Consider the following 27,331-nt stretch of genomic DNA (forward strand, 5'->3'; position numbering starts at 1 on the left):
TCATTTTAACCTCTCCCTTTCTCTTTTCTTTGCACTATAATAAGGAAAACAACTTAGTATGCTAAGATGCACAGAGATAATACTTGGACTTTTACCCTTTACTCTTTTAGGAAAGAAAAAGAAAGCTCTTCAGAGCAAGCCCCTTTTCCTTCCTTTGAAAAAAAAAGAGCAAAACCACCACCAGGCAGTGTTAGATGGTCTCCAAGGCATTAAATTTAAAAAAAAAATGCCTCCAACAAAATTAACACTTAGAAAACCTCAGAGGGGCAGAAACCCAGGCAAGAAAAACTCACAACTTCTTTGTGAGGAAAGAATAAGAAGAGGAAACAGATACTATGGACAGGCTAGAGAGCAAAGTAAGAAAGTTCTAGATGAGAAAAAAACAAAGCCAGGCTCTGACAAAAGTGGCAGCCAGAGGAATGGTCCCTTGGGAGCTCTCACAGTGACTAAAAGGAAAGTGGCAGCCTCGGGGAACTGACTATTTAGCATCTCCTTTTAACTACTTTTTTTCAGTGTGTCTTATGCTTGCTAACTGTGAAACCTCCAAAAGTAGGGGGAGATCCTATAAAAAATAAGGGTTCCTGTAGGGGAGCCACCTTTGGATGTTGGGTAGCTTTTAATTATTTTAAAAGTAGCTTTCTTAGGAGAGGGATGCAAACTTTTTAAAACAATTTTACCTCTCCCCTTTTGATAATGCTGAGGCAATACCTTGGGAAAAAGTGGCCAAATAACAGTTATTAATTACTCTAATTAACCCAATTCATAGCACATATTTGTATGGCTGTCATGACAACTGCTTTGACTAACTTGCCAAAAATAGCTTAGCTGTCCATTCAAATAAATCCCTGATAATTACCAGTCTAGTTAACTGGTCTTATGTGATAATAATAATTAGTGTTAGTGTGCAAAAGGTCGCACTAAACAATTTGTGAATGATGCATTTTGCCTGGTGGTTATGTGAATCATGAGCAATGTGCAGAATGTTCACCATTGTGGTAATAATGTGAAAGGGGTGGCAAGATTTGAGACAGTGACTGACTCTCTGGTCTTTATAGAAAAAATGAGGACCAGGGGGAAAGTGGAAATTGCACTATGAAATAAGGTATGTCCAAGGAATAGTAGGGTACATTGTAACTGACTATTCTCTGAAGCTATAATCTGTAAGTCACAGTGTCAAGTCTTGGATTCAAAGGAGAATGAAATATGAAATAGTTAAGTTATGGAAGTGTATACCCTGGTAAGAGTGTTTGAACATAGTAGGAGCTCAGTAAAGGTTTGGGGATAGTATTAGAGTATAATAAAGTCTGCATCCAGGTGTGCATGTTAACTTCAGAAAAAAAGAAAAACACCACCACCCGGAAAACTAGTGATGACCTTGGACAAGTAAGTAGGTAGGACATTTCAGTTGAAAGATCGATGTTTTATTATTCTAATGAAACAGTGTTATGGTCCGCATGTTTGAATAGTAACACATCCTTGAAAAATTAGTTCTGAAGGTTGCTGTCACTTTCCCATACAAGTAAAATCTCTTTGCACGGCACAATTGGAATAGGAAATACAGGTATCATACTCTGAGTTTTAGACACACTACATATATCTTACTAGTGAGAAAAATATTGAGTAAATTGCAAAAGCACTGGTCCTGTCACCTCTTTCCACCTTGCCTTACTTTTAGCTCCCTCCCTCCCAGGGATTTTTTTTTTTAATGTCACAATATTTTGATGTCAACAAAAATAGTTAAACGAAAGTTTTGGTTTTTATTTCATTCCGATAGCAAATAATCTTACTCTTATTAGTTAGGTCTTTTTCTAAACTACATTTCTTTTGAGATCACTATTTGTCACATCAAATTAGAAATTTGGCATTAATGAAGTGCTCTGGTTGAGTTGGCAGAAAGAGATGCAAAACACATCCCTTTGTTGCCAGTAAACTTTGATTTTTTTTTTTTATTGACAGCAAATGCAGAGAAGGTTTGTTTATGGTGAGCAATTACTGAGATGCTACAACAGAGTACCTGGAACAGTGCCTGGCATGTGGTAAGTGTTGAAGGAATGAGAAGCCATATGAAGAAGAAAGCAGGCAGTATTTACACTAATGTGAGACATAAGATTGCGATTCTGCAGCCATGTTGAAACTTTTGTGCATTAAGATTACAATTGGTAATTCCCCTCCCCTCTTTTTGTTGCTTGTAGGGTACCATGACTCTCACACCATTTTGTATTATTTTAGTTCCCTCCCTTCCAAAGATTAATAAATAGTACAATATTTTGGTATAAAAAATAGAGATAGACCTACTCTGTATGTAATGTTAAAGCATGTTCTAGAGCAATCTAAATCTAAATTTTAATTTCTCTACTATGCCTGATAGGTATTTGTTAGAATCATATGATTTCTAATATCATGCTGGGAACATAGAAAACAGGACTGAATGTGTTAAGGGACCTCAGAGTTTTATTATAATTCTGCCAATACCTGTCTTAGAACCCGATATAATATCCAGTTTTCACACAGTTGTGCTTTGTAATTTTTTCTTTCATCATAGAACAGAGTGGTGGCCATAATGGCATTATAAATCACAAGTTGCCTTCTACGGTGCTTTAAATATGCTACATAATAAATTGTTACTCGGGAAGTCATAAAACTAACACCCTTCATACACATAGTTCATCTTATGCACTGTCCTGCCTTGTCCCTATCCCAGCAGACTGTAAACTCCTGGAGGGCAAGAATTATTCTCCACTCACTTTGGCAAACCCTGTAGTACCTAGCACAGACTCTGAAGTAACAGATGCTCAATATCACAGAGCTGAATTGAACTCTGTGAGCAGCTATGGCTGCCCGAGGCACTGACTTGTGCAGTCAGAGCTTGTGGAGAGCTGTGCACTCGAGAATGTGCGAAAGAAGTGAATTTGCAAGTGTGTAATTAACAAACTAGTGACTACTGATGAGGAAGAGAATTCGATATTACGCAGCAGCGAACACAACTTAACAAGCAGCAACCCATGTCAGGGAATCTAATACTCTACACATTGTGGAGAGGAAAATCCTGCTAGGCAGTGAAGTATAAGAGAATCTAATCTGCTATGAATGGAAGGCAGCTTAATAGGGTTTGATGTGATTGGAAATCCAACGTACTGGAGTAAAAGAACACCCAAAATGGAATAGTAGGAAAGAGGGAATAAGCTTTAGTGGTTAACCAAACTGGTCACTGCAAGTTTCCCTTGTTCCAAAGACACAAAACCAAACCAGATAAGTATTCAGCCCAGGATTGCAAGTCTATTGAGAAAGAACAGGAATGATTCTGACTATACAACACTTTTTAAAGGTATTCATTTATACCCCACAAACTAAGGGGTAGCCCTGACCTGACTCTCAATGTTGGTCCCATCATACAGAAATCATCCAAGAGAGAGCAAGCTCGCAGTGCCACTCACTCCTTCCAAAACAGTTGCTATGTAAAATGTCCTTTATGTTTAGAGTATTAGTGTTTTGCTGACATTGAAGGTAAGAATGCTTCCTTCTCCTGGGCTTTCAAGCTAACACGCCATCTGCCCATGTGGATCTTTAAGACAAGGAGGGCACCCCAGAGCCCCAAAGAGAAAAACTAAAAAGCATTTTATTGAGAAATCATTTTGCTGTTTAAATAACATGTTCTTCAATACAGTTCTTTCCCAAGCCTGCTAATGGTAAGGTAATTTAAATGAAAAAGTGGCCTTTCAGAGACATCACTATTATTTATGAGGAGTTATAACTGTGCCTGATGCTTTATAATAGGCAGAATATGCTAAACTTGCTTATTCCTCGTATTATGACACTAACTGGTTAAACTTCCCTGTACTTATATTAACGTGCAAACCAGTATAACTACTACTAGCCAAACAATTCTTTGTGGCACCAGAATCCTTTGAACAAACCAGAACAAAAGTTAGGTTAAGACATCAGAAGAAGATTGGCACTAAGGGCAGATAAATGTAAAATACGTGGGCTTTTGTCAGAAGACTATACTAAGCTACACACCTCACTCCCTGCGTCTGGTCCATAGATGTCTTCTCTGATATGTCACTGACACAAACAAGTCTCCACTTTCGTCAGCACTGGCATGCCAAGACATCTTTTGAGGAGCTTAAACTAGCTGTCCTCTGCTTCTCACACATCATGCTCAGAACTGTCACAGGCATATGCGGATCACTCTCTATGGCCAGTGATGTTGGAGGCAGACAGGCGACAGCTGGATTCTGACCTTGGGCAGAGCTCACAGAACTCACAGTTAAGAGGAGACAATTCCCTTTGGACTTCAGCAAGGAGCAAATTCAATGGAGAAGTCAGATTAGGGAAGAAGATTAATCTCCCCCTGGCCACATCATCCTCATTATTAGGACATGTCAGGAAGTGGGCCAGCTGCTATGAGGACAACAGCCCAGGGGGAGCAAAGAACAGGAGTCCGGACTGTCTCCCTTGCTACTGGCAAAATGAGTCCTTTCCAAATGAGTTATACAGGGTACCAGCAACTCTGAGATCTGTCACACACACACACACACACACACACACACACACACACACACACCATTTCCTCGCATATCTCAGGAACACAAACCATTTTTCTTTTTTATCTAGATAGTAACTTTGGCCCACTTTTACAAAATAGGTAGGGAACGGTTGCCCTTGATGTAAATATTACAAAGAGAAGAGGCTAAGATGCATTCCTGTCTCTGAAGAATGAAAAGATGAACAGATAAAAACAATAAATATACTCTGGCCAGAGGAATAAAGGTTGAATTTTGGTGCATTTGTGCGCCCTCTGCTGACTATTAGGCAGAACTTCACACAAAAAAAAGTTGTAGCAGAAAGGGAAGAGGGAAAAAGAAGTGGAGACTGGAAGCAGGAAATAGGGAAGTAAAGAATCCTTCTCTGGGGCCTGCTGTCTATTTATTCAGAGAGAAGATGAAGAGGAGAAATTCCTTGTCTTATCTATTAAGACCAGCCAAGAAAGAAAATAAAATTGTCAATGTTGACTTGATATCACTTATTGCACAACGTGAATGTGACTAGATAAGCCTTGGATGAGCCACAGCACCATCTTACAGAGCTCATCTGTACACCACCCACCAATGTGTGTGAGCACAAAATGGACACAAAAGGCGATTAAGCAGAGACTGGGAGAATGGACTTGAGCCATAAACCATCCATCTGGAGCTGGCTGCAGGCTGCTTCTTTCTTTACTTTGAAATTGATTCAATCCATGGCTGCTTTTCTGAAGTGAATTTGTGTTTGATAGAATTCACAATAGACCCTGTGCACTACCACTATCACCCTCCTGCCTCAGACCCTTTGCACTCTTTTAACCAATGGCTATGTGTGAGATTCAAGACCTCAGCACTCAGAAGGGATTTCTGTGATGTGGCCAAGAGTTTAATTTCAGATCTGTACTTCACCAGCCACAGCATGCAATGTTTTCCCACTCACCCACCTTCTCTGATTCCACTGGGACTCTAGCTTGAGCTCCACCAAGGTCTTTCCCACCTCAGGGTCTTCTCACATGCTAATCGCTCCAACCCAAAACCCTTCTGCTTCACTTACTCCTATTTACCCTTAAAGTGTCAACTCAAATATGACTTCCCTAATCTCCTAGAGTCCCCGGCAGTGGTCGGCAAACTGCGGCTCACGAGCCACATGCGGCTCTTTGGCCCCTTGAGTGTGGCTCTTCCACAAAATACCGACTTCTGCGCATGGGCCACAAAGTTTCAATCGCACTGTACGTGCATGCCCGCACGTGGTATTTTGTGGAAGAGCCACACTCAAGGGGCCAAAGAGCCACAGGTGGCTCTCGAGCCGCAGTTTGCCGACCACTGCGCCTAGACTATGTCAGACTCCCCAATTTTTCTCTTTCATACTAAAATGAACTTTTCTTTTATAGCACTACATTTTTATATTGGGGTTTTGTCCCCCAACTCCATAAAGGCAGGGACTATGTCAGTTTTGTTCACCCTTGTTTAAACAGTATATAGAACAATACCAAGAAAACATGGGGGGGGAGTATAGAATGAAATAAATAATAAGTGAATATATCCATATCAAATCAAGCTAAACTATTCAACAATAGTATTTGCTAATACTGACATCATCCTTAAGAAAGTATGTTAGACCACTTCCCCCAAAGTCTCTGTTCTTTGGTTCTTATTCCTCCCAAATCACAAATATACTGTTACTTCAAGAAATGCTGGCAGCAATCTTATGCCACAGCCTTTCTGCCTTAATCACCTTTAATTCTGTTTTCAACTTCCAAATCAAAACCTTGTTCCCTGCTACCACTGAAAATGCTTATGCTATGTTTATTTAATTTTGCAAACCAAGAAATCAATAAAAGATTATATTGATAACATAATTTCATTGTACCCTGCAATCGGGCCATCAGCTGATATTAAACCAATTAATATTGAACTCTATGTATTCTCATTTGATCTAATAGTTACATGTGGTATTTACAAAGTGCATTATTCCGCAATAAAACTGTCCAGAATAATTTTATCTATTTCTGACCTTTCTGGTTCCAAGTAATCTTCCCCACACACACACACACACTTTGAAATATTACCTATAAAACCTTTTACCAAACTGTACTCTGTGTGTGGTATGGTATGTAAGGTCCATGGATAAGTGTTATTATTTTAAGCCCCTCTTCTTAATAATAGATGAGTAAACATGATCTATTCGCTAGTCTGCAAATGTTTAACATTGGTTAAAAAAAATGCCAAATTTTAATTTAGTGGAATTTCACATACCTGACTTAAAGATAGGTTAATACAAGCCACCAACAGAGGCATTTTAAAGTCTTCATGTGGCATACATTTACCTTCACAAAATATAGCATAATCTGACAAAATGAAACCCCAGTAAAACCAGTGAGCGATTTGTATTCAAGCTTCTTGTGAATGCTGAAAATAGACTTTTTTCTCTGCTGCTCAGTGATAGGAAAATTCAATTTCATTTGGGGTTAATGCTTCCTTGATTTGATGTGGAGAGAATTTTGTTTCCCTTGGTTCTTTACTTCCACCAAGAGAAACTACATCCCATGGAACATTTTAGGTAGACTGTCAAGGTTACATGGCACAATGTATATGATATGTTTCTCCCCTAGTACATTGTTATCAATCACTAAATTACCTTCAGCCTGAACAAGAAGGCAAGAACAAAATGGGGGAATCTGTTTCGTGCAGGGAACCGCTTCTAAAATTACTCTGAGAGGAACTGTCCACCTGAAATGAATCATTAGATGAGCTTTGTATTTTGCACATTTCACAATGGTTAGGATGATGTAACATGGGCAATTACACACAGGCAACTAGAAACTTGTCGTCCAAAATAGCTACAGCACAGCTGAGGTTTACTCTGGGTCTGTGGTTTATAGCAAATCAACAACCTGCCCTACACACCAAAGCCACTACAAATTTAAAGGAAACCTTGAGCTGTATTTTGATGTCATTTTAATTGTATGTGCATGAATTACAGCTCTATAAGCTAGAAAAGGGAAAAATCAGCCTGTACTTAAATGAACATAAAGAGATTAGATCCCCAAATGCTAACTTTATGGGGAAAAATATCTAGTTATTAAAAAAAGTGATACATGAGGGCTATGCACAACCTGATTAAAAAATAGTGGCACCCAGCTCATTATTTTATTGGTGACAATGAGTCACTTAGAGTGAGACCTTGTTTGCCAGGTTTCACACATTTCATTCAGGTTAAATACGATAATAGAAAATCAAGCTTTTGTTCTCCCTTCCCACTCCCAGCCAGTCTCCTGGCCTTTCACTAAAACCTTCCAAAGTATGAATTGGCCCCCAAGTAGCGAAAGTGAATTGAATCCCCTGCCCCACTCCTCTATATTCCATCCCCAAATTGAGAAAAGTGTAAAAGATCCCTAGATAAGAGACACCAGGAGCTGGTTTCCTGGGTGGAAGAAAGGCGAGTCTGGGACAGAGCACAGTGCTGGGAACGTGAGCTCAAAAGTTCCACACCATGAACTGGCTATTAAAATTCATTTGTAAGTCAGTTGCATGAAAGAAAAAAGAAAAACCAGTGGCCCTGAAACAGAGCCCAGGTCTGCGGAAGCAGCAGGTCATAGGAGAAGAAAGGCTTGGGGCAGTACTTATTAAAGTGCAGGTCACAACCTCAAGCCAGTGGTCCATGAAATTGCCATCTCCAGAGCTTCCTAGTTAATGGAGATGCCCAGCACAGAGTCTAGCAGGAGAAAGGTTGAAAAATGCCAGATTAAGGCCTGAATTGATATCCACTGACTCTGGAAAGAAAATACAAGGGGATAACATAAAAGAAGGGCTTTTTGTCTCCCACCAGCACCTCTAGCTAACTTTGATGTACTAGTATGTAGAACCTTCTCCAACTTCACAGTTGAACTAGAGATGAGTATGCTAGTAAAGAATAATGAAAAATCTTGAAGGAGCCACTAATGAAAAAAATTAACTATTATCATGTAAGGGATTATTCATGTAACTAAAAGCAAAAAAAAAAAAGTATGGTGGGTTGGAATTTATTTGTAATAATTAAATAGGGAATTTATTCTAAAGGAACAATCAGAGATCACAATGAGATTTATGCACAGGGATATCCATTATAGTGTTATTTATAATAGGACAAAAATTTAAATAGCTTAAAAGATCAACATTAGAGATTGTTTGAGTAAAATTAATGCTATCTATGGAACAGAATACAATTTAACCACTAAAAAATCTTGCTTATAACTATATGCTAATGACATAGAAATAATTTCTTATGATATAATGTAAAGATGAAAAAAGAAACAAAATCTCTACTAAAATAATTCCAATTTTAAAACAGTAAAAATTTGGAAGTTCTTTTCATTAATTCAATAACTTTTACTGAACACCTATTTTGTTCCATGGTAGTTGTCCCTGAGTAGTGGAATTATGGATGATTTTCCAACTTCTTCAAATAATTCTGTACTTTTCCATCTTTTTCACAATAGAAATGAATTGATTTTATAATGAGTAACCAATAATTTTTTTTTAAAAAAAAGACATTAGGACTCAGCCTACTTTTCCCCCAGACAGCAACAGGTTTCTTAATATTTATCAAGTAAAGTCAGATAGTATACTACATTCACTCAGGACATTAACAAATGTGTCTTCAAAGGTATCAACCCATTGAGGTTCCCATTTCTTGCAGAGGAGTTTTGTAATATCTCTTTCACCCTAAGTGGATCAATCTCCCTCATGAGGGCACTGGTAAATAAGAATATTTCAGCCACAACATCTAATCAATTATTTTCTGGGGTCCTAGGCAATAGCATCCAAGGAAAATGGAGGGTGGGGAGAAGTTCAAATCTTTAGGCCTATCCAGGGCCCATAAGCAAGTTCAGAATCACCTTTACTCACATCCTATATAGCAGCATGTATCAAACCCCCACTGGCTGGCAACTGCCAATAGGTTCAGAATTCAATAAGCAAAACTCTTTGCTTTTAATCTTCTTATCACTTTACAGAGTTTTATACTCACTTTAGTGGTGATATGAATTTGCATAGTATTACATTTTATTTTTCTCAGCTAGAACACTCTGTTTTATCACATTACTTTTCTTTCAAATCCTGGCTTAAAATCAATTAAATATTTAATTTTCTGGAAATTCTTTTTTTAATTCGAACAAACTCATCTTTAAGCCACACAAAGGGAAAGTGTGAATCTTAAGTAGCTTCATAATCAAGTTTCAAGCATTCTCAATATTGCTTTAAATGAGGACTTTTACATTAAAAAACGGAGAAAAGAGGAGGCTGGAGGGAAGGTAATGGTGTTTCCCTTGATTTCCCTTAATTTTTAGTCCCTTCTTTTTGTGCTCACTCACATAAAAAAAAAGCAACAGATATTTATTTTTATCAAATACTCCATGTAATAACATATAATTCAAATTGAAATTCATCTAGTTAAATGATATCACACATAATAAATACAGTCCTACTGAAGGCCACAGTCTCCATTTATCCAAGGGACAGACTACAGAATTAGGCCGCAGATGTTTTCTGTAGCACACGAACACTTCATCTACAATCAGGATGACATTGTACAGACAACATTCTCATCTATTAGCTATGGGGTGGGAGTGAAGCATCTGTTTTTTAATTAGAATTTTCTTTACAATATCTAAATAGTTCTGATATCTACACAGAACCACTGAATAAACATTTTGCACTTAAGTACAGTACTTAGTATGTGAGAGGTATATACAACATTATACAGCCATCAATTAAAGTGTCCCAAAGGATGCTGGTTTTTGTACTTAGGCTGTTCAAAGTTAAACTACTAGATGAGGAGGCAATCAAATAAACATGCTTTTCTTAATAAGGATTGAAAGCAGTCCATTTTGTTTGGGGGAGAAGGACAGTACATTTAGTCAAGGCTGAATTTGAAATGTTGAGCATCTCAATGACTGCCAACTCATTCACTGCCTCTTTTTGTTGTTGTTGTTCCAAATTGTTGGAGATATTCTATACCTCAGAGCCAAAAAGTTCAAACATGAAATCAAATATTACGAAATGTTAAAAAGGGCCTTCTTCAAATTGCCTATTTGGACCTAGAAAGGGCACTGAAAAAATATATTTTGCCAAATTGGCCTTTAAAGAAAGCCTATATCATTTTTATAATATTAAAAATCTGTACAGATTACAGTCAAATGTTTCTATTTTAAAATTTCTCATTCTAAAAATAAAAAGTGTGGACCAGATGCCTAACACTGGCGAGACAAACCTACTTCTACAAGGGTATACATATGGGCAAGAGGAGTGAAGAAGGAAAAACATGTTTCATAGCATTATTTCTAACACTTAAAAGGTAAACTGTAAAGAAAAGGATTATTTTTAAATGCAAATCTTCATACCTGTTATCATCTGAGTGAGAGCACCAAAAAAGGAAAATGAGAAGAAAAATTTAGAAGGTATAATCTGATTGAAAAATGAAAATAAATAATAATTTATAATACTGCCTATGACACATCTTTGGCCATTAATATGGACTATGTAGTATAATAGTTAACTTCTTTAAATAATTATTTTTCTTATATCAAAAATAATACATGTTTAATGTAAAAATTTGGAAAATTAGAAAGTATATTAAAAAGTAAAAATCACCTGATTTCCTGAGACCTGAGATAATTATTAATGCTTAGGTAGTTTTCCTTCCAGTGTTCTTGTCTATGCATATATATTTTTAAACAATTGGAATCAACATACACATGCCGTTTTGTCTACTGAATTTTTCAATTAATGTATGCTATACCATGAGTGTACATCGTTAAATATTCCTCAAAATATTATTTTAATGGCTTCATGATAGTCTAGCAATATGTGCAACATAAAAATTGTCATTCACATACCAATGATATTTCGGATATTTCCAATATTTTATTTCTATAAATTATGCTGAGATTAACACCCTTGGACATGAATTTCTAAGCAGATCTAAAATTATTTCCTTAGAATAACTTCCAGAGGAAGAAATGCTAGATATTTTAGGGTTTTAATGTATACTTACAAATTACCCCCAAGAAATATTATATCAATTTCAAGTCTATCAATTATACTCCATGTAACAGTGTATAATAATCACACCCTTATCAATGTTTAGTTTATTTTCTAAAACTTTCTTAAATTGATAAGTTAAAAAATGACAACTTGCATATAAAATTGTTGTCTGTGGTTTCCCTGAGGTAATGGATTGGTGAGAAGAGATCCTGTATTGCTTGAATTTTTAATAAGAATATATAGTGCTTGTAATTAAAAGTTAATGTCATTCCACTCCTATTATTCAATTACTAAGATTATAATACTTTCATATCTACTGGTCATTTGTAAAGCTTCTTTACGAATTATCAATTTGTGACCATTTCATTATTTTTATATTGTGGTTATTTGTCTTATTTATTTAATTGTAAGAACTCTTTCTATATTAAGGGTGTTGCTTAAATGTCTCCTTATCCAAGATGTCTGGAGAATCCTCATTCCCAAGAGAACATATATCCTTATCCACCTAACATATATTTATTTGCTTGTTGTTTGTGCCCATAAAAATATGAACTCAATGGATCCAGGAATTTTGTTTTATTCACTGTTGTAGCCCCAGCACCTTAAATACTGACCAGCACATAGTAATAAGCATCCTATAATTTTATTTAAAATTAATAAATATAGGTTCTTTGTCTGCTATCGTTTATTTTTTTACTTAGTTTATGATATTTTTGGACAGACTTTTTAAGTTTGACATAGTCAAAGCTGCTGGTTATTTTTTGCATTCATTTCTCTTTCTTTTATACTTCTAAAGTTTTATTCAATTTCAAGATTAGATGAATTTTATGTTTTTATTTAATAATTTTATTATTTGAGTTTTCATCTTAAAGTTTTAGCTCTTAATCCATGTTGAATTTATATTCTCATATAAGGGGAAATAAAAAACTACTTTTTCCAATTGTTAATCAATTACATGGTATCACTTAGTGAATAATCCTTACTTTAGCCATTTATTTTGTTTTTGTTTTTTTTAATATGTTTGTATTGATTTCAGAGAGAGGAAGCAAGAGGGAGAGAGAGATAGAAACATCAATGATGAGAGAGAATCATGGATAGGCTGTGTCCTTCATGACTCCTACTGGGGATCGAGCCCACAACCCAGGCATGTGCCCTGACTGGGAATCAAACCAAAATCTCCTGGTTCAGGGGTCAATGCTCAACCACTGAGCCACACCAGCAGGGCTGATTTTGTTTTTTAAAATATGTTTAACCTCTTGTCTCTTCAGTGACAATACAAGCTATGGAGGTAGGTACTGCTTATACTTTCTCTATATTCCTCAGACCTGAGTAAGGGTTGGTCAATAAATACTTAACTACAAATATTTAGTGGATAGGTGAATGGATGAATATTATCAAGCCAACATATTTTTCCTTGAAAAGAGACCCATTACTAAACAATAAGTCCATTCACTAAAGTCTAGAGGCAAAGAATCATAGAGAACTAGGCTCTACCTAGAATAAGTGAATACCCTTTAAGTGCACAGAACCATAACCACTGTAGAAACTCATTAGTAACAAAACATAATTAATAACTCCAGACACTCTACAAAAAATAATTACACAGAATTAGCCCTACCTATAAGGAAAAATATTCTTTATGGGTCTTAAGAGTAAAACAGAACTTCCCAAGGGCTCCCCAACTGACCTCCCTTCCCCTGAAAGAACAGTTTACTTCCTGAAAGAAATAGATTGTTTTGTTATATAGACAGTGCCCCAAATCCTACTAAATGCAATCCGTCAGCCTCCAATATGCATTGAGTTTAATAATCCTGGAATCAAATCCATGTTAAAAGAAAATCTACCTCATTTTGGCTCTCAAGCAAAACCCCAAGTGCCCCATATATATTGATTCTGTAGGGCTCACTTAGCCTCCTATGGCTTGAAATTAAAAATAACAAGCACACACAAAAAATACATTTTTATTCAATTCTGACTTTTTGCTGATTGTCTATAGCAAACAGCAAAATGAGCAAGGCCATTGTAAACTGCCTCTCATGCCAACAAACGCCACTAAGAGGATGACAATCAGTGAAATATATCTTTAAGCACAAATAGTAGCTAAAATATTTATCTCTGTTGCAAGGTATTAAAATGAGAAAACTTTCAAAGTGGAAGCTTCAAGCAATTGCATTAGAAGTTGCATAATTTGGTTAGACTGACCTTAGAATAGAATAAAAACCTGCTTATTTCCATAATGTTGGCCTTCAACAGTATGAAAGGTTAGATAATTTATCATGATATACAAAATAGTTCTCAAGAATATCTAACTTAAAAAGGAGATCTCGGTGACTTCCAGCTCTATGAATTTTAAGGTCATGTGATTATCAACACAATTTATATATAAGTGAATTTGTGTTCTTCTGAAAGGTCTGGTTTGCCAGACAAGGAGAGTGTATCTCCTACTCATCTCTAGAACAAGTACAGAATAACTGAGGCAAAGTTAGTATAGTCATTGCTGCTTTTATAACAAAACTCACATTAGACATGGAGACCTATTTGAATGGGGAGGCTACTGAGTTTTGATTACACACTCAAAACTCACATTAGACACAGAATATGTCACTCTCATTTAAAAGTTATTGTGTCACCTATCTTAACTAAGTTCCTTACCTTTAATACCTACAGAGCACACACTGTCATTACATGGACTCAAACCTTAATGCTGTATAAAGACCTTCAAACCAATGCTGCAAAATTCACAAAATTACACTCAGAGTTGCAAGAGAACTTGGAAATCCCCTGACCAAATCTCCTCAAATAAATGTTGCAGAATTAGTATAATTTAGCATGTGTTACATTTGTTTTTAGAATCCTTGATGTCCTGAAATCTGATTTCCTTAATAATAATAGCTTTTAATAAACTGAAGCTCCTTTTTATGAGGTTCCTAATTTTTTTTTTTTTTGCTAGTGACCTCTTCCCTTATTCCGGAATTACAGGCTTCTAGATTGCTATCTTTGGGGATACAATGACTCTGGGTCACTCACACATTAGAGATAACTGTCTTGATGGAACTTGTTAGGGTCAAAGTGTGAGGAGAGCAAGGTCACAGTATTTTTTTTATCCCATGAGCCACCAAATCTGACACCATTCACAGCCACAAACCTTTGCAGTTCCAGTTTTTCTCCACCTTCCATGATCTCTTCTTGAGATGCCAGATGATCAGATGTGCAACGACCAAGCCCCCTGATGCCATTTCAGTAATTCCCAGTGCCATAGTATTTATGGCTTACCAGTTTTATAAGATTTTGCTCTTTGAGGCTACTATACAATGTATAGTTTGTGCAAAGGCAGTTTAGTTTTCTTTCCACTGCAGGTATTACCTTATTGTATTTCTTACTGCAACAACACACACACCTTTTTCCATTTCTAAAGAATTACCAGTAGAGGTAAAATTAGAAAGAGTGACCTCGAGGTGTAAGAGGACACACATCCCATTAGCAAGCTCACAGGCCACACAGAAAATTGGTGTTTAATATGTACCATTTGAGATTTTTTTCTAAAGAGCCACAACTACCATAAATTGTTTAGCAATTAAAAAATCAGACAAAACCCCACTATGAAAAAGCCATTATTTAATACTAATGCCATCATGTTCTCTCCCCTATGCTCTTAGGAACAAACATTGCCATTAGCGCACTCCATCACTCAAAAGTCCATACTTGAGAAAATGGAAATGAACTAATTAAAGAAATGACCAGTACAGCAAGATCATAGTCAATGCCAGTTTTCTGAGTGCAGCACAGAGGAGGAAATCAGTCTTCCAACAAGCCATTCACCATTACCTATGGCCAGATGCTTCTGCTTGTCCCTGCATTTCCAGAGCCCTGTCTCCCTCAAACATGTCAAGTTTTACATATGCATACTAGATTACAGACATCTTTCATTGTAAAAATAAGAAAGAGAGAGAGAGAGAGAGAGAGAGAGAGAGAGAGAGAGAGAGAGAGAGAGAGATGCTTAAAGGTTAAGCCCATCACTCTAAATGCAGTCTAATCTAGTCTCCCTACTCATGCATCTCACTAAGAAAAGACATGGTTTATAGCAGAGTACCTGTACATATAGGCAACCCAAACCAGATTTCCTCAAGCCAAGTGAATTAAAGAGAAAGGCTTGAAATAAAATTATGCCTAAAAGAGACAAAAGAGAAACTAAGCCTCAGAAAAAAATATGTCCAATAAATTAAAATTACCTATAAGGTTTTCTGAAGCTGAATTTTATGCACAAAAAAATAATTATTTGGCTGCCCACTACTCAACTAAAAATAGTCCCCATGAGATCTGTCCCTGAACTTTATCAAATTGGGGTGCCTTAGCCTCACATTTAGGGAGATCACTCCCTGCTGTGAATAGGCTTATAAGTTTTTCCTTATAGAGACAACCAGCTGGGTGTCAAAGTTGGGGAGGAGGGTTCTGAAGACCTAAGCTCACAGACTGTGTAGCATAAGGCCAGCTCCTGAAGACTCCATCACCACAGAGGCAGAGGCAGAATAAGTGGGTAAGAGATGCAAATAATGTCTTCTCTCTCTCTCTCTCTCTCTCTCTCTCACACACACACACACACACACACACATACACCTAAAGGGAGAATCTGCCTCTTTGATTGACTTTATCTTCCTGCCAACTTACACAGGGAACTCATTTTATTCAGAAGAGCAAGCTACACACTCTGAGAAGAAGTGCCCTTCATGCTCTGGAAATCAGATTTAGGAGTGAAAATAATCCAGGAAGCAGAGACTGCCAAGGCCAGTGCTGGTGGTAGTGAGTGAGAGCATCTTGTCACAGAACAGTGGACAGATGGGCCCCTGTGGGAGAAGCTTAAAACTGGCCACCCAGGCATCCAGAGACTTAATGGAGCATCCGAAGACTATGCACATCAAGGCAAGTGCTTAAGCATCCCACATGAAGAAACCCTGGTGCTAGTCCATGAACACAGTTCAAGGAGAATGCAAGCCTCACACTAAGCTCCTTGTCTACTTCAATTTCAAATGGTCTGCTCAAAACTCAAGACAACTGCTCCTAACACCTGTATGTCTGTCAATCTGTCAAACTCTCACTCTGATTTTTTTACTTCTGAAAAGTAATTTTCTTCCTCCCCAAATGCTGAATTTAAAGGAAGTCTAAAAGAGCTCTTCCATTTTCAAAAGTAATTCCCAGGATCTACTCAATTCAGGAAGCCCTTATTGATTTGGGGGTTTTCAAGTGGGAGCTATCTCTTTCAGAAGCGTGTGCAACAGGCTCAGACAAAAAGCACCCAAACATTCCTTTTGTGATTCTGTTTTTCCAGCCACAGACATACAAAATGTGAAGGAGAAGAATAAGATGGGAGTAGGGTAGCTGTAACCTTCTATTTAATTTTTTTAAATCTGGAACAAATATGAAGTGTCTTACATTTGGGAGATATGTATCTGTTTTCTCTGGACTCTGTGTATTTTAAATATTACATAATTAAATGTTTTTCTAATTAAGTGAGATTCAAAAAGGAAAGCTAAATAGTGAGAATCCAAGGGAATAGTGAATTAGCCCACCTTCCAAAGGTTTTGTAAATCTTGCCAAGTGAGAAATCTCACTTTAAGCAAACAAGGTAGGTGAAAATCCAGACTTACTTATAATGGAAATTAGTCAGGAGTTGATTATCCCCATTACACACGGGCTCTTTCTTTTGCAAAAGAATCCACCACAGGGTTCCTATAAATATGGATTGCCACCAATATGGTTAACATGGGGGGTCTACTTTATAAAACAAACACTCAATTGCTGCACAGCTTTTCAGGAACACACTAGGATTCAAGGATTCAACGTCCTCCTGTGGAACCCAATTTCTGTTATGTGACAGAAAACACTTTAAAGTTTCACCGGAGGAACGTCTGTCAAGCAAAATGGAGTCCAGTTGTGTGCCTGGGTGAGTCATTTGCCTTTTCTGTAATTCCATTTTCATGCTTATAAAGTGGGAATACTGGTCCATTCTGATACCTTTTCCAGGAGTGCTATGAAGCGGTGCGGCCCTAGCCAATATTTTTAAGCAAAATGCTGAATAACAACAAATGAGGTTTCCAAATGGGAGCCCAAGTTCCTGGACCTGGCAAAGCTGTTCTTCACATAGCTTCAGTACTTTTCTCACCATTCCGTGGGGGGAACCTAGAGAGGCACTTGCAGCCTGGCTACACCCACTGGAAACAGAGTGACCCTCATCATACAGCCCACACAAAAACCACTCGTAACTACACAACAGCCAAAGAGGAAATGTAACTTGAAGAGCATTTCCCTCTACAAACAACTGATCCTCTGGGACTTTTGCTTCAAGCCTCTCAATTGTTCGAAGTAAATGAGGCTCACATTAAAGGCCAGCCAGTCACACAGCAAGAAATCAAGCTCCTCTCAGTGGGGGAAAATGACCGCTCCAGAGCCAGCCTCCTGCCTCTCACACACAGATCTCTTGTACAAATGACTTCATTTACTCACATCTGAGACACTTGATCCCTGCCAAGCTTGGCCTTCCCTAAGCCCTGGAAACTGAGATACACATGCAGAGGGTTCAACATCTGAAACTCCAGGAAGATGCCTCAGATCTACTGCAGTGCCATAATTGAACGATTCCAGCTTTGCCAAGAGGTGACTTCATACTTTTTAGCCCCCTAATTCCTAACAAGTAGTACCCCAACCCCCTAGCTTCAGCCTCTGCACACAGTATACTAAAGTCACAGCAAAGACTAGGGCAAGGTTAGGGAGGCAAAAGTCTACGGGTCCTCTCACCTAATAAGTCTGACTGACAATCAGAGAAAAACCAGGTGCAGTCCCAGGGACCCAAAACAAGTGGTCCTCTGATAAGAGGAATTCCAAAGCCTCAGAGCCCTCTATGAAAAATGTCCTACCCCCAGTCCCCTAGGGAGAGAAATCTCAGGATCATTAGCAAGCCTCTGGCTGAGCTCAACTTTAGTGAAGGCGTATGGGGAGAGAGATGATCTCTAAGGTAACCAGTTAATTGCCAATAAGGAATGGTAATAATAAATTAGCAAATACTAATGTAAACTAACTGAGTTCTGTGGCAGTTGCATGGAGACGACAGAAGAACAGTTTATTCTGGAACACATCTTGCAAGCGGATTCCCACTGGGAAACACACTACCTGGGCTAGATTTCAAACTGGCTAATAAGGTACAATATAGGCAATCGGCAGCCCTAGAATGTCTTAGTAGAAGTAGAGCTATCAATTTTTAAAATTAAATGTATTGGGGTAACACTTGTTAGTAACATTATATAAATTTCAGGTGTACAACTTTACAATACAACATCTCTATACTCCATTGTGTGCTCACCACCCAAAGTGTAAAAGAAAATTGGACTAAGCAGTTTTGAAAAGATGTTTTCCATTGCTTCTTTCTGCAGCCTGGGGCTTACTTTTGACCCTTAGGGATAAAACTTAGATGGTTCCAAAACCCTGTCAAAAAAGAGCAAGTAAAGTAAAAAATACTCGCTGAAGTGTTTCTTAGTTTTAATAGGAAGTAGTGCTTTGTGCTTTTTTTTTTTTTTTTTTTTTTTTGCTATCCAAGCCAGCCTCAACATACCCATTCATTTTCTAGTGATTTCTGAATCTGTCATCTTACAGGTTTGTGGCTGCTTTTCTAGTTTCTTAGTCTGGAGTTTCACTCAAATCACTGCAAATCCCTAACTTTAAAACTCTGTTTTAGGGACCAAGGCATACTGAGCTATATTTTTCTTCTTAGTTTCTTCAAAGCCTAATTGGTGCTTTAGTTTCATTACTTGCACTAAGATAACATGCATTGAGACTTTCGGTAGGATAATTGGAAGCATTCAATTTAGTCTGTCACATATATCCTTGTGCTGCAAACTCTCCCACTGCTACTACACTGCTATTTATGAAACTGTTTGGTGAGTGACCATAGCAGAGCATGCATATACCCTGAGAAAGTGTCATATCAAAGATACTGCTGTTTGCTAGCAAATGGTAGAAAAACAGAAAGAGAGAACTCAAGATTCAGTTTGAAACCAAAATTTAAATCCCTATACACCTATGATTAGAATTCTGGAATCTCTTGTCCACTACCACTCTCTTAGTGCTGTCAATTTAGGAATATTTAACATTAGAAAACTAAAATTTAAAATGCCTCATCAAAGAGACTGGGTGTTTGAGTCATTTCACCCCTTATGAAGGCAGGAGAAGTTCCCACCCAGTCTCCATTACCAGTGGAAGAAATCAATTGCACTTTTTTCCCTCCAGCAATGACCACAGCCTGTTTGACAAAAAAGGGAAATGCAGGAATGCTGAAATACAAGGAAGTTACACTTTCCAGTATCCAGAGGGTCCCAGTAGACACACTTCAGTCCCATAGATTGAAATAAAAGTCGTTTGCCTTACTAAGAAGCCTCTAAAAAATTTGAATATTTTTAGAAAAATCTTAGCAAACTGACAAACCTACATTCTTCTCCATTCTTTTTTCAAACCTTCCTTTCCCTCTCTTCACCCTCCACACCACACACACACACACACACACACACACACACACACACACACACACATTCAATTACACATATACTCAATCTATGGACCAAATAAACCAGAATGCCAATGAATCAGTCCTCACCTTTCAATGTAAAATATTTAAGAGATACCTGAACATCACTAATTCTACAAAACTTCTGTCAACAGCAAAGACATCCTCCACTTTTCCTCCTCAAATTTGTGTACAAAACCACAAAATCCATATAACGTATTTCCTCACCATCATCAGGGGACAGATAAATAATGATATACAATCTGGGCAAGATTATCTCTGTAATACTAAAGGTTAACCTTCAGTTTTCCAGATTAATGCTCCATTCCCTTTACCTTACCTACCTAATGGCATTTAAAGTCACATTGTTGATTTCTAGAGCCAATAGTGCTCAGATGTGTCCACATTTGCACACTAATGCAAAAGATACGCCCAAATCAGCACCAAACTTTGAGAGTTCAACCGTAAATCCACATATAAATTGTGGCAGGTTTAGCATGGAAGGAGGAGAGTGGGAATACTAAGGAGCCTACAAAGTAGAAACACTTGTATTACTTGCAGCAAAATATAGTGGCTGTTCTTAGATCCCCAACTAGACTAAGAACTTTGTAAGGGAAGCATCTACATCTTATATTTATTTAGGATTCTCATGGTACCTGCCACACAACTGAGCACACAGTAGATACTCAAACAATGCTAATCAATTTGCTCTAATACCAAGGTTATAAACTTCAAAGTGTGATGGAGTCCTGTGAGGGAAATTCTGACGCCTCTAAAATGGTATTGCTAGTAAGCCCTGAAACTGTACTGCAGCTAATGAAGGGAACAGAATGGGTTTATCACAAGGTAGATCCGCAGAGGAACCTAATGTATATTGATCTTTGGTCCCAATATGGAGAGTAAGAATGTAATATATGTTCAGGAAAGAGATGTTATCCTGAATTGAAATGATTTGTTTATTTGTCTGGTCTCCTGGTAAGCTCCCTGGGGCCAAAGATCAAGTGTTTTATTTTTATATCCTAGGCAAGTAGGACAGTGCCTGGCACATTATAAGTATATGCAATAAATGCTACTAAGTTGAATAAACAAAAAGAATGGTTTAATGAAATAATAATGGTTTAATGAAAAAATAAGTGGCATAAGATCTAACACGGAGATTTCCATTGAATCTTATACATATCACATTGTAGTACTTATCACTCTGTGCTGTAATTACTTAATAAATATTTGTTTCTTAAATAAATAAATAATTAATGAAGAAAATGTAGGAAATACATCAGTGTATTACTATCCTAGGAAAGGCGAATATCCCATTTTAACCAATAGTAGCATTTATCACTCCGTACAAATCACCTATTTGTTTGCTCATCTCCCCCATTTGAACGTGCATTCCTTGATATCAGAGACCATCCTTTTTTATTTCTCAAACACTAGACCCTAGAGCAGACCCTTAAAAAGAGTACACACTCAAAAAATATTAGTTGAATGTATAAATCAAACATTCCTGCTCTTCTATAGAGTTCACTGTACCTCAAGTATTCTACCTAATCCACACTGAGGGGCCTCTAGTATGAGAAGAAAAAGAGAAGTGTCATTTTCCTTATGTGGGACTTTGTGACATATGCAGGTTACATTGCCTGATTCATGCATGGCTGTATGTGGGTCTATCCCCTTTCAGAATGGGTTTGTCAGTTGAACTCTCCAGATGTTAGAAATATACACTTAACCCCACTGTGTCTAGTACACACTGTCTTGGCCCTGACTAGCCCTAGACACTAGATCTGTGGATTTTTCTAAATAAGGAGAACATCTGGCTTTGTAGTCAGGGTTAGGATCATAATTCAGAATTTCAATGGCTTTTCTAAATAATTGAAACAATACTTTGCTTAATTCTGCCATAGGAGAATTTCAGAAAGAACACCAAGATCTTAGGTAAACCATGCAGACATTGTCATATGTCTCCTGCCCCTTCCAAGTATCTCATAGACATCTAGGCTCACACTCCTCTAGAGCCTTGAATTGATTGCATAAGTCAGTGGTCGGCAAACTCATTAGTCAACAAAGCCAAATATCAACAGTACAATGATTGAAATTTCTTTTGAGAGCCAAATTTTTTAAACTTAAACTATATAGGTAGATACATTGTTATTAACTTAATTGAGGTACTCCTAAGGCTTAGGAAGAGCCACACTCAAGGGGCCAAAGAACTGCATGTGGCTCACGAGCCACAGTTTGCCGACCACTGGCATAAGTAATCACCAAGCCCTCAGGATTCAATCATTTTGTCCATCTCCACAAGCAATAGCAGTCAGCACTTGAACCCAAAACCTTTTACCTCTATTGCTTATATAGCCAATATTAATGCTCTAACCACTTTGTAGGTCTTACCTATATAGAACCAGCCTAAATTCCTCTTTGGTTACAAGTGCCTAGAGAGTCACACTTAGTTGTACAGACTATTGCAACAGTGATTTTCCAATTATTGTCCTATTCAAAAGACACCTATGTATCAGACCTTTTACATTGCGCAATATCATATTTTCCTTGGACCAACCTTGTGTGGCAGATGTGCCCATTCTGTAGATGAAGAAACAGGTACTCAGAGGGATTCCATAGCAAGAGGTGTCCCCCAGATTCAAAATCATGGTCTATCTTATTCCACTCATAGCACTATCTCTCCCTCTCTATTGCTGAACACTTGGTGGTCCACAAGTAGTCCTTTAAAAAAGTCGATGGTCAAGTCCCTAGTACTATTCACTGACATTCACAATTGTAAATGAGCCTACCTAGCATACTACTGGATTTTCAATAAATCCTTATTTATAGATTTATAGATTGAAAGTATTGTTTTTCTTGCTATCAGAATATCATCAGTTTCTTATTAAAAACAGTTATTTGGTGCCATTAATTATGAGAATTATTTTTCAGGAATCAAGAGAAGCAATTGATGCAAGTGGTCCTAAAACACTTTGCCTTTTGAAATTGATACAAATACTATGAGGCTGTTTTATATGCATCATAACCTAGGTATGTCAGGCTGAATTATTTCTGAGGCAGGAAGGTGTCACTGAAACAGCATTCACCAGAGCTATAGAGCTCTGTGATCTAGTTCGTTCTCTCTCTCTCTCTCTCTCTCTCTCTCTCTCTCTCTCTCTCTCTCTCTTTCTCTCTCCTGCTGCTCTGTGAGTCTGAACAAATTCCATAGCATCACTGGATCTCCATTTCATCATCTACTGAAGGACAATGTATCAAGATACCTGATTGCGAGAATCAAAGGAGACAGTGGTTGAAAAGGTGCTTCATTAAATGTGGAAGTACTCTCCAAGTATGCAGTATTCCAAATATGCAGTATGGTCTTGCATTAGTGGCCTGGAAGAGGGCATATACCTCCCAGTGCATCAAATTTTCAGAGAGGGACTTAAGCAATTCATGGAAAAATAAAATCAACTTTAGAACTGTATTTATAGTTTTTCACTCAGCCACACACCCACTATCATCCACATTTTCAGCCTACTACCCTGAGATATTTCCATAGATGGCAAACATTGGACCATATAGTGTTTTTTAAATAATGCTTCCATTTTAAAACATTCATTCTCAGTAAAGATAAACAGCTAATCCAAAAGCATAGTTAATTCCTGAAATTTTCATTATTAGTGACAGTTTCAAGCTCCTCATTTGTCAAACATCACCATAAGACCTACCAAGAAATGACAAAGTGGCCTTTTAAATTTTTTTGCTAGCCTTCTTTTTACCAGCCCATCCATATTTTTGGCAAAGCAAGCATGTGACCAAAGAAAAATAAAAATGGGGCTTTGGGAGGCTGAGTCACTCTCACCCTGGGAAATTGGGCTGAGCATTCCAGTGTTAATCCATCTTTAACACTACTTGTTGACTCTTTCTCTGCCACTTTAACTAGCTGGCAAGCATGCCTTATTTGAAACAGGTGGAGCAAACTCATATTATTCCAGGATACCAAACAGGGATTTCAAAGGTGCAGCCCCCTTGAGCTCCCACTCCCAAAACCCACCCCTACAAAGGCCCAATATGTTGTTACCCTTTGCCCCAAGAAGCACTGGTAGCAGACCTTGATTATGGAAATGGGCTTAGGCAGAAAAGTTCTTTCTACTCCTGCCAGCGAAGGTGCCAGTGTAGGGGCCTATGGGAAAAGCTTTGGGTAAACCTCACAGTGCCATTTAGATGCACTCACCTCAGGCAGAGGCACACCATTGATGATCAGGTCTGGCTGCTGGGGGCCCTGGCTGTTGAAAGAGTGATGATAGATGTGGTTGGCACTGGTATTGCGGGTATTCTGGTTCTCCACATTCAGGAAAGTGCTCTCAGAGCGGCGGCAGCCCAGGGGCAGTGTCTGCTGGTGGTAGTCGAAATAGTTGAGGGACGAGGTCAGGGAGGAGCAACTGACAACGTTCATCTTGTCTGTCTCCTCCACATCCCGGGGTACCAGGCGAATGTCATTCTTACTGATTTTTTTCTTCTTGCTTGATTTCTTTTGATGCCCATAGGAGTACTCAGCGATTCTATGTGACAGAAAAGGCAGGATGTATCGCTAACGCCCTCCCAAACCATGCATTGATTAATAAACATTAAGCACCCCAGAAGTTGCACCCCATCTCTGCTCCGCTTCTTATTTGGGTGCATTACATCATCGGGTTTCTCCCTGTGCGCTTTACATTGGAAAACAAGCTGAGGGCCATAAATTTTTCTTATTAAACTTAATAACTGCCCACTTCCCCCTCCCCCCAACAAAAGTTTCTGTACTTTGGATTTGGAATGTTTTCACTGAGAGTGGCCATTTAGCAAGGATGGGGGGATGGGAAAGTCGAACCTATGGGAGAGAAAGCATGAAAATGCTCAAATCTGGAGCTTCCCTGGAACCCAAAGTAACTCCTGGGTGAAAGAAGAAGCAAGTTTTAATTAAACTGAAGAAGAGGTAGAAGGAAATAAAAAAATAACCCTCTTTCCAGTTCCTCCAGACATTTTCCATGTGGCCAAGACCCTCAATCAGGTTCCTCTATGATTGACCTGATGAGTTTTGGACTGGGGTAGGAGAACAGACCCTGTGTTAACACATTCTTGGCTCCTCTCCTCCACACCCTCCTTCCCTCTGCCATAGCCCTGCTCCCTTCCACTCCCCTCCCCACCCCACCTCTCCGGCAGAAATCTGATAGCCAAACCCATTTGAATGAGGGGAAATGCCTCTTTACCTCTTTCCCCTTAGGCTCACTTTCTCCTCAGCCTTTTTGTCTTGCTCCTCGCTAATGGGAGAAACCGAGATGCAATGCTGACACTTGCTGTTTTGTCCTTTTATAAAACAGCCCAGGAGACAAGTGATGGTTAAACAATTACTGCAAAGGAATTTAAAGGTTAGTGCATTCAGCATCCTTCTCCATTCAGGTGTACCTACAAGCAGCTGTGCTGCAACTGGAACATAAAGAGCTCAATTTAATTAACACTGACACAGACCCAGCAACGTGCACCAAAGACACCAAGCATTAAGACTTTTCAAAAGAAATACATTAAAATGCAGTGAAATTATCAAAGTCATTTATTATTTTGCACACAATGATTCAGCCTATTGTTGGAAATTCAATTTCTGGGCAATAATCAGCAAAACAATCGGGTTAATAAATAATACAGGTTGATCTTTACAAGGGAAAGACGGTGTCTGTATTTTCACTGGACAAAGCTAATTGTCTGAATACAAAAAGAGCCCAATTCAAGTAGCAATTGCAGATCATCTCACAAGTGTCATAAACGAGTGCATTTGAGGAGGAGGCTCTGCAGATGCTGAGAACAAGAAACCTCTGCCTAGTACATGGAAAGACAAGCTCTTCAACTTTTGTTTTCTAAAAAGTCTGAGCACACAGGGAGATGACATATCTCCAGAGGCAAATTCTTGCTCTGTCCCTGTGATCTTCCAAGAGCTTAGCAGTTGTGTTCCCCTCACCCTTTGGCTCAATGTTCAGGCTGGCTTGCAGTGATGGCAAGCTGATGCTACTGGGGCTTGGGAGCAGATAAAATCCCCAAGACCCCAGGATGAGGGTTGATTTTCTTTTCTAATCTGTTACAGTATCAATGGTAAGTTCTAATCATTTTGTTTACCCATGATAGGTACATAAGTTTGGCAATGCACTGTCCAATTATTCAGCTGAGGCATTCATTGGGCAGCCTTGTCTATATTGACCAATTATTTAATTAAACTGTACTTCATTAATCCCAAACCATCACAGGGAACAGAGCTCTTTACAAAATTCACATGTGGGTGAAGTTGGAGAGCACTAAGACTTTTTTTTTTTCAATTTAAATGCTCTCCTCCCTGTTTAATGATCTTCCTGGCAACCTCTAGGAAAGAACTCTCACTTCTAGTCATACATCACCAAGAGGTGGCAAAGCCTTCAATATCTTTATCACAAGCTGATTTCTTTTTCATCAAGGAAAGGGTCTTATGCATTTACTTTATGCTCAGGAAATGACTTTAAAAAGAGCCTCCTCTATCATTATTTCTATATTAATAACATTTTATAGACCCTGCATTTTTCTCCTATAAAAATCACCACTGACCCTTGCAGGTTTCAAAGGTAGAAGAGCAATATTAATTTCTATGTCTCCCATCTGAAATGACGGAGCTGAAGAAAAGAAAAGTCACGGCCATTTCAGTAGTAACAGGATTAAAGCATTTATGAGGCATTGCAGCTGCTCTTTTGTGGCACCTGATTGATATTCATGTGTGGTTAGCATTTGTCTACTAACTTGTGTAACACAGAGAATAGTAAAAGGGAAACAATAATTGCATGGCTGTTACATATTCAGGGGACTCTAATTCACAGAAGTGTGCATTTCAGATCATGTAAAATACAAATCGGACCTATTTTGACTGATTAACATGCAAGCACAGATGGCACAAAAGACACACTGGGTGTGTAGGTGTGTTGAAAGCACACATACACCTTGGTTAGAAATAGCAGTATCATTCATTTTCAGAAAAGTAAACAAACTATTTTTTTCAACCGTTTCGATAAGACACTGCTGGAAAAAAATTACATGTATTATCCTAAATTGGATTCTATAAATACTTAGATTTGTTCTACCCAATTGTAAGGAAGGTCTTCAGCGAGGCACTCTAATGTGCTTATCACAAAATCTTTTTTTAAAAAACTGTATGTGTTATTCCAATTTCCACATTTCTCTTCTCTCTCTCTCTCTCTCTCTCTCTCTC

At 38.1% G+C, this 27,331-nt stretch overlaps 1 protein-coding gene across 3 annotated transcripts in view; it reads right to left on the reverse strand.

The window, feature by feature from the left end:
• PCDH19 (protocadherin 19) overlaps positions 1-27,331 on the reverse strand; it is a gene marked incomplete at its 5' end in the record, with an annotated part of 105,083 nt that overhangs the window by 74,638 nt on the left and 3,114 nt on the right. For 2 of the 3 annotated variants that reach the window (XM_081115267.1, XM_081115266.1), the window contains one exon: positions 24,305-24,632. In XM_081115267.1, the coding sequence (XP_080971393.1) occupies positions 24,305-24,632 (328 nt within the window). Of the gene's footprint in view, positions 1-24,304; positions 24,633-25,319; positions 25,461-27,331 lie in introns of all 3 variants that reach the window. The other variant, XM_081115265.1, reaches the window with a different exon arrangement.

The sequence above is a fragment of the Myotis nattereri genome (assembly GCF_964212035.1).
Source record: "Myotis nattereri genome assembly, chromosome: X".
NCBI classification, from domain to species: Eukaryota; Metazoa; Chordata; class Mammalia; order Chiroptera; family Vespertilionidae; genus Myotis; species Myotis nattereri.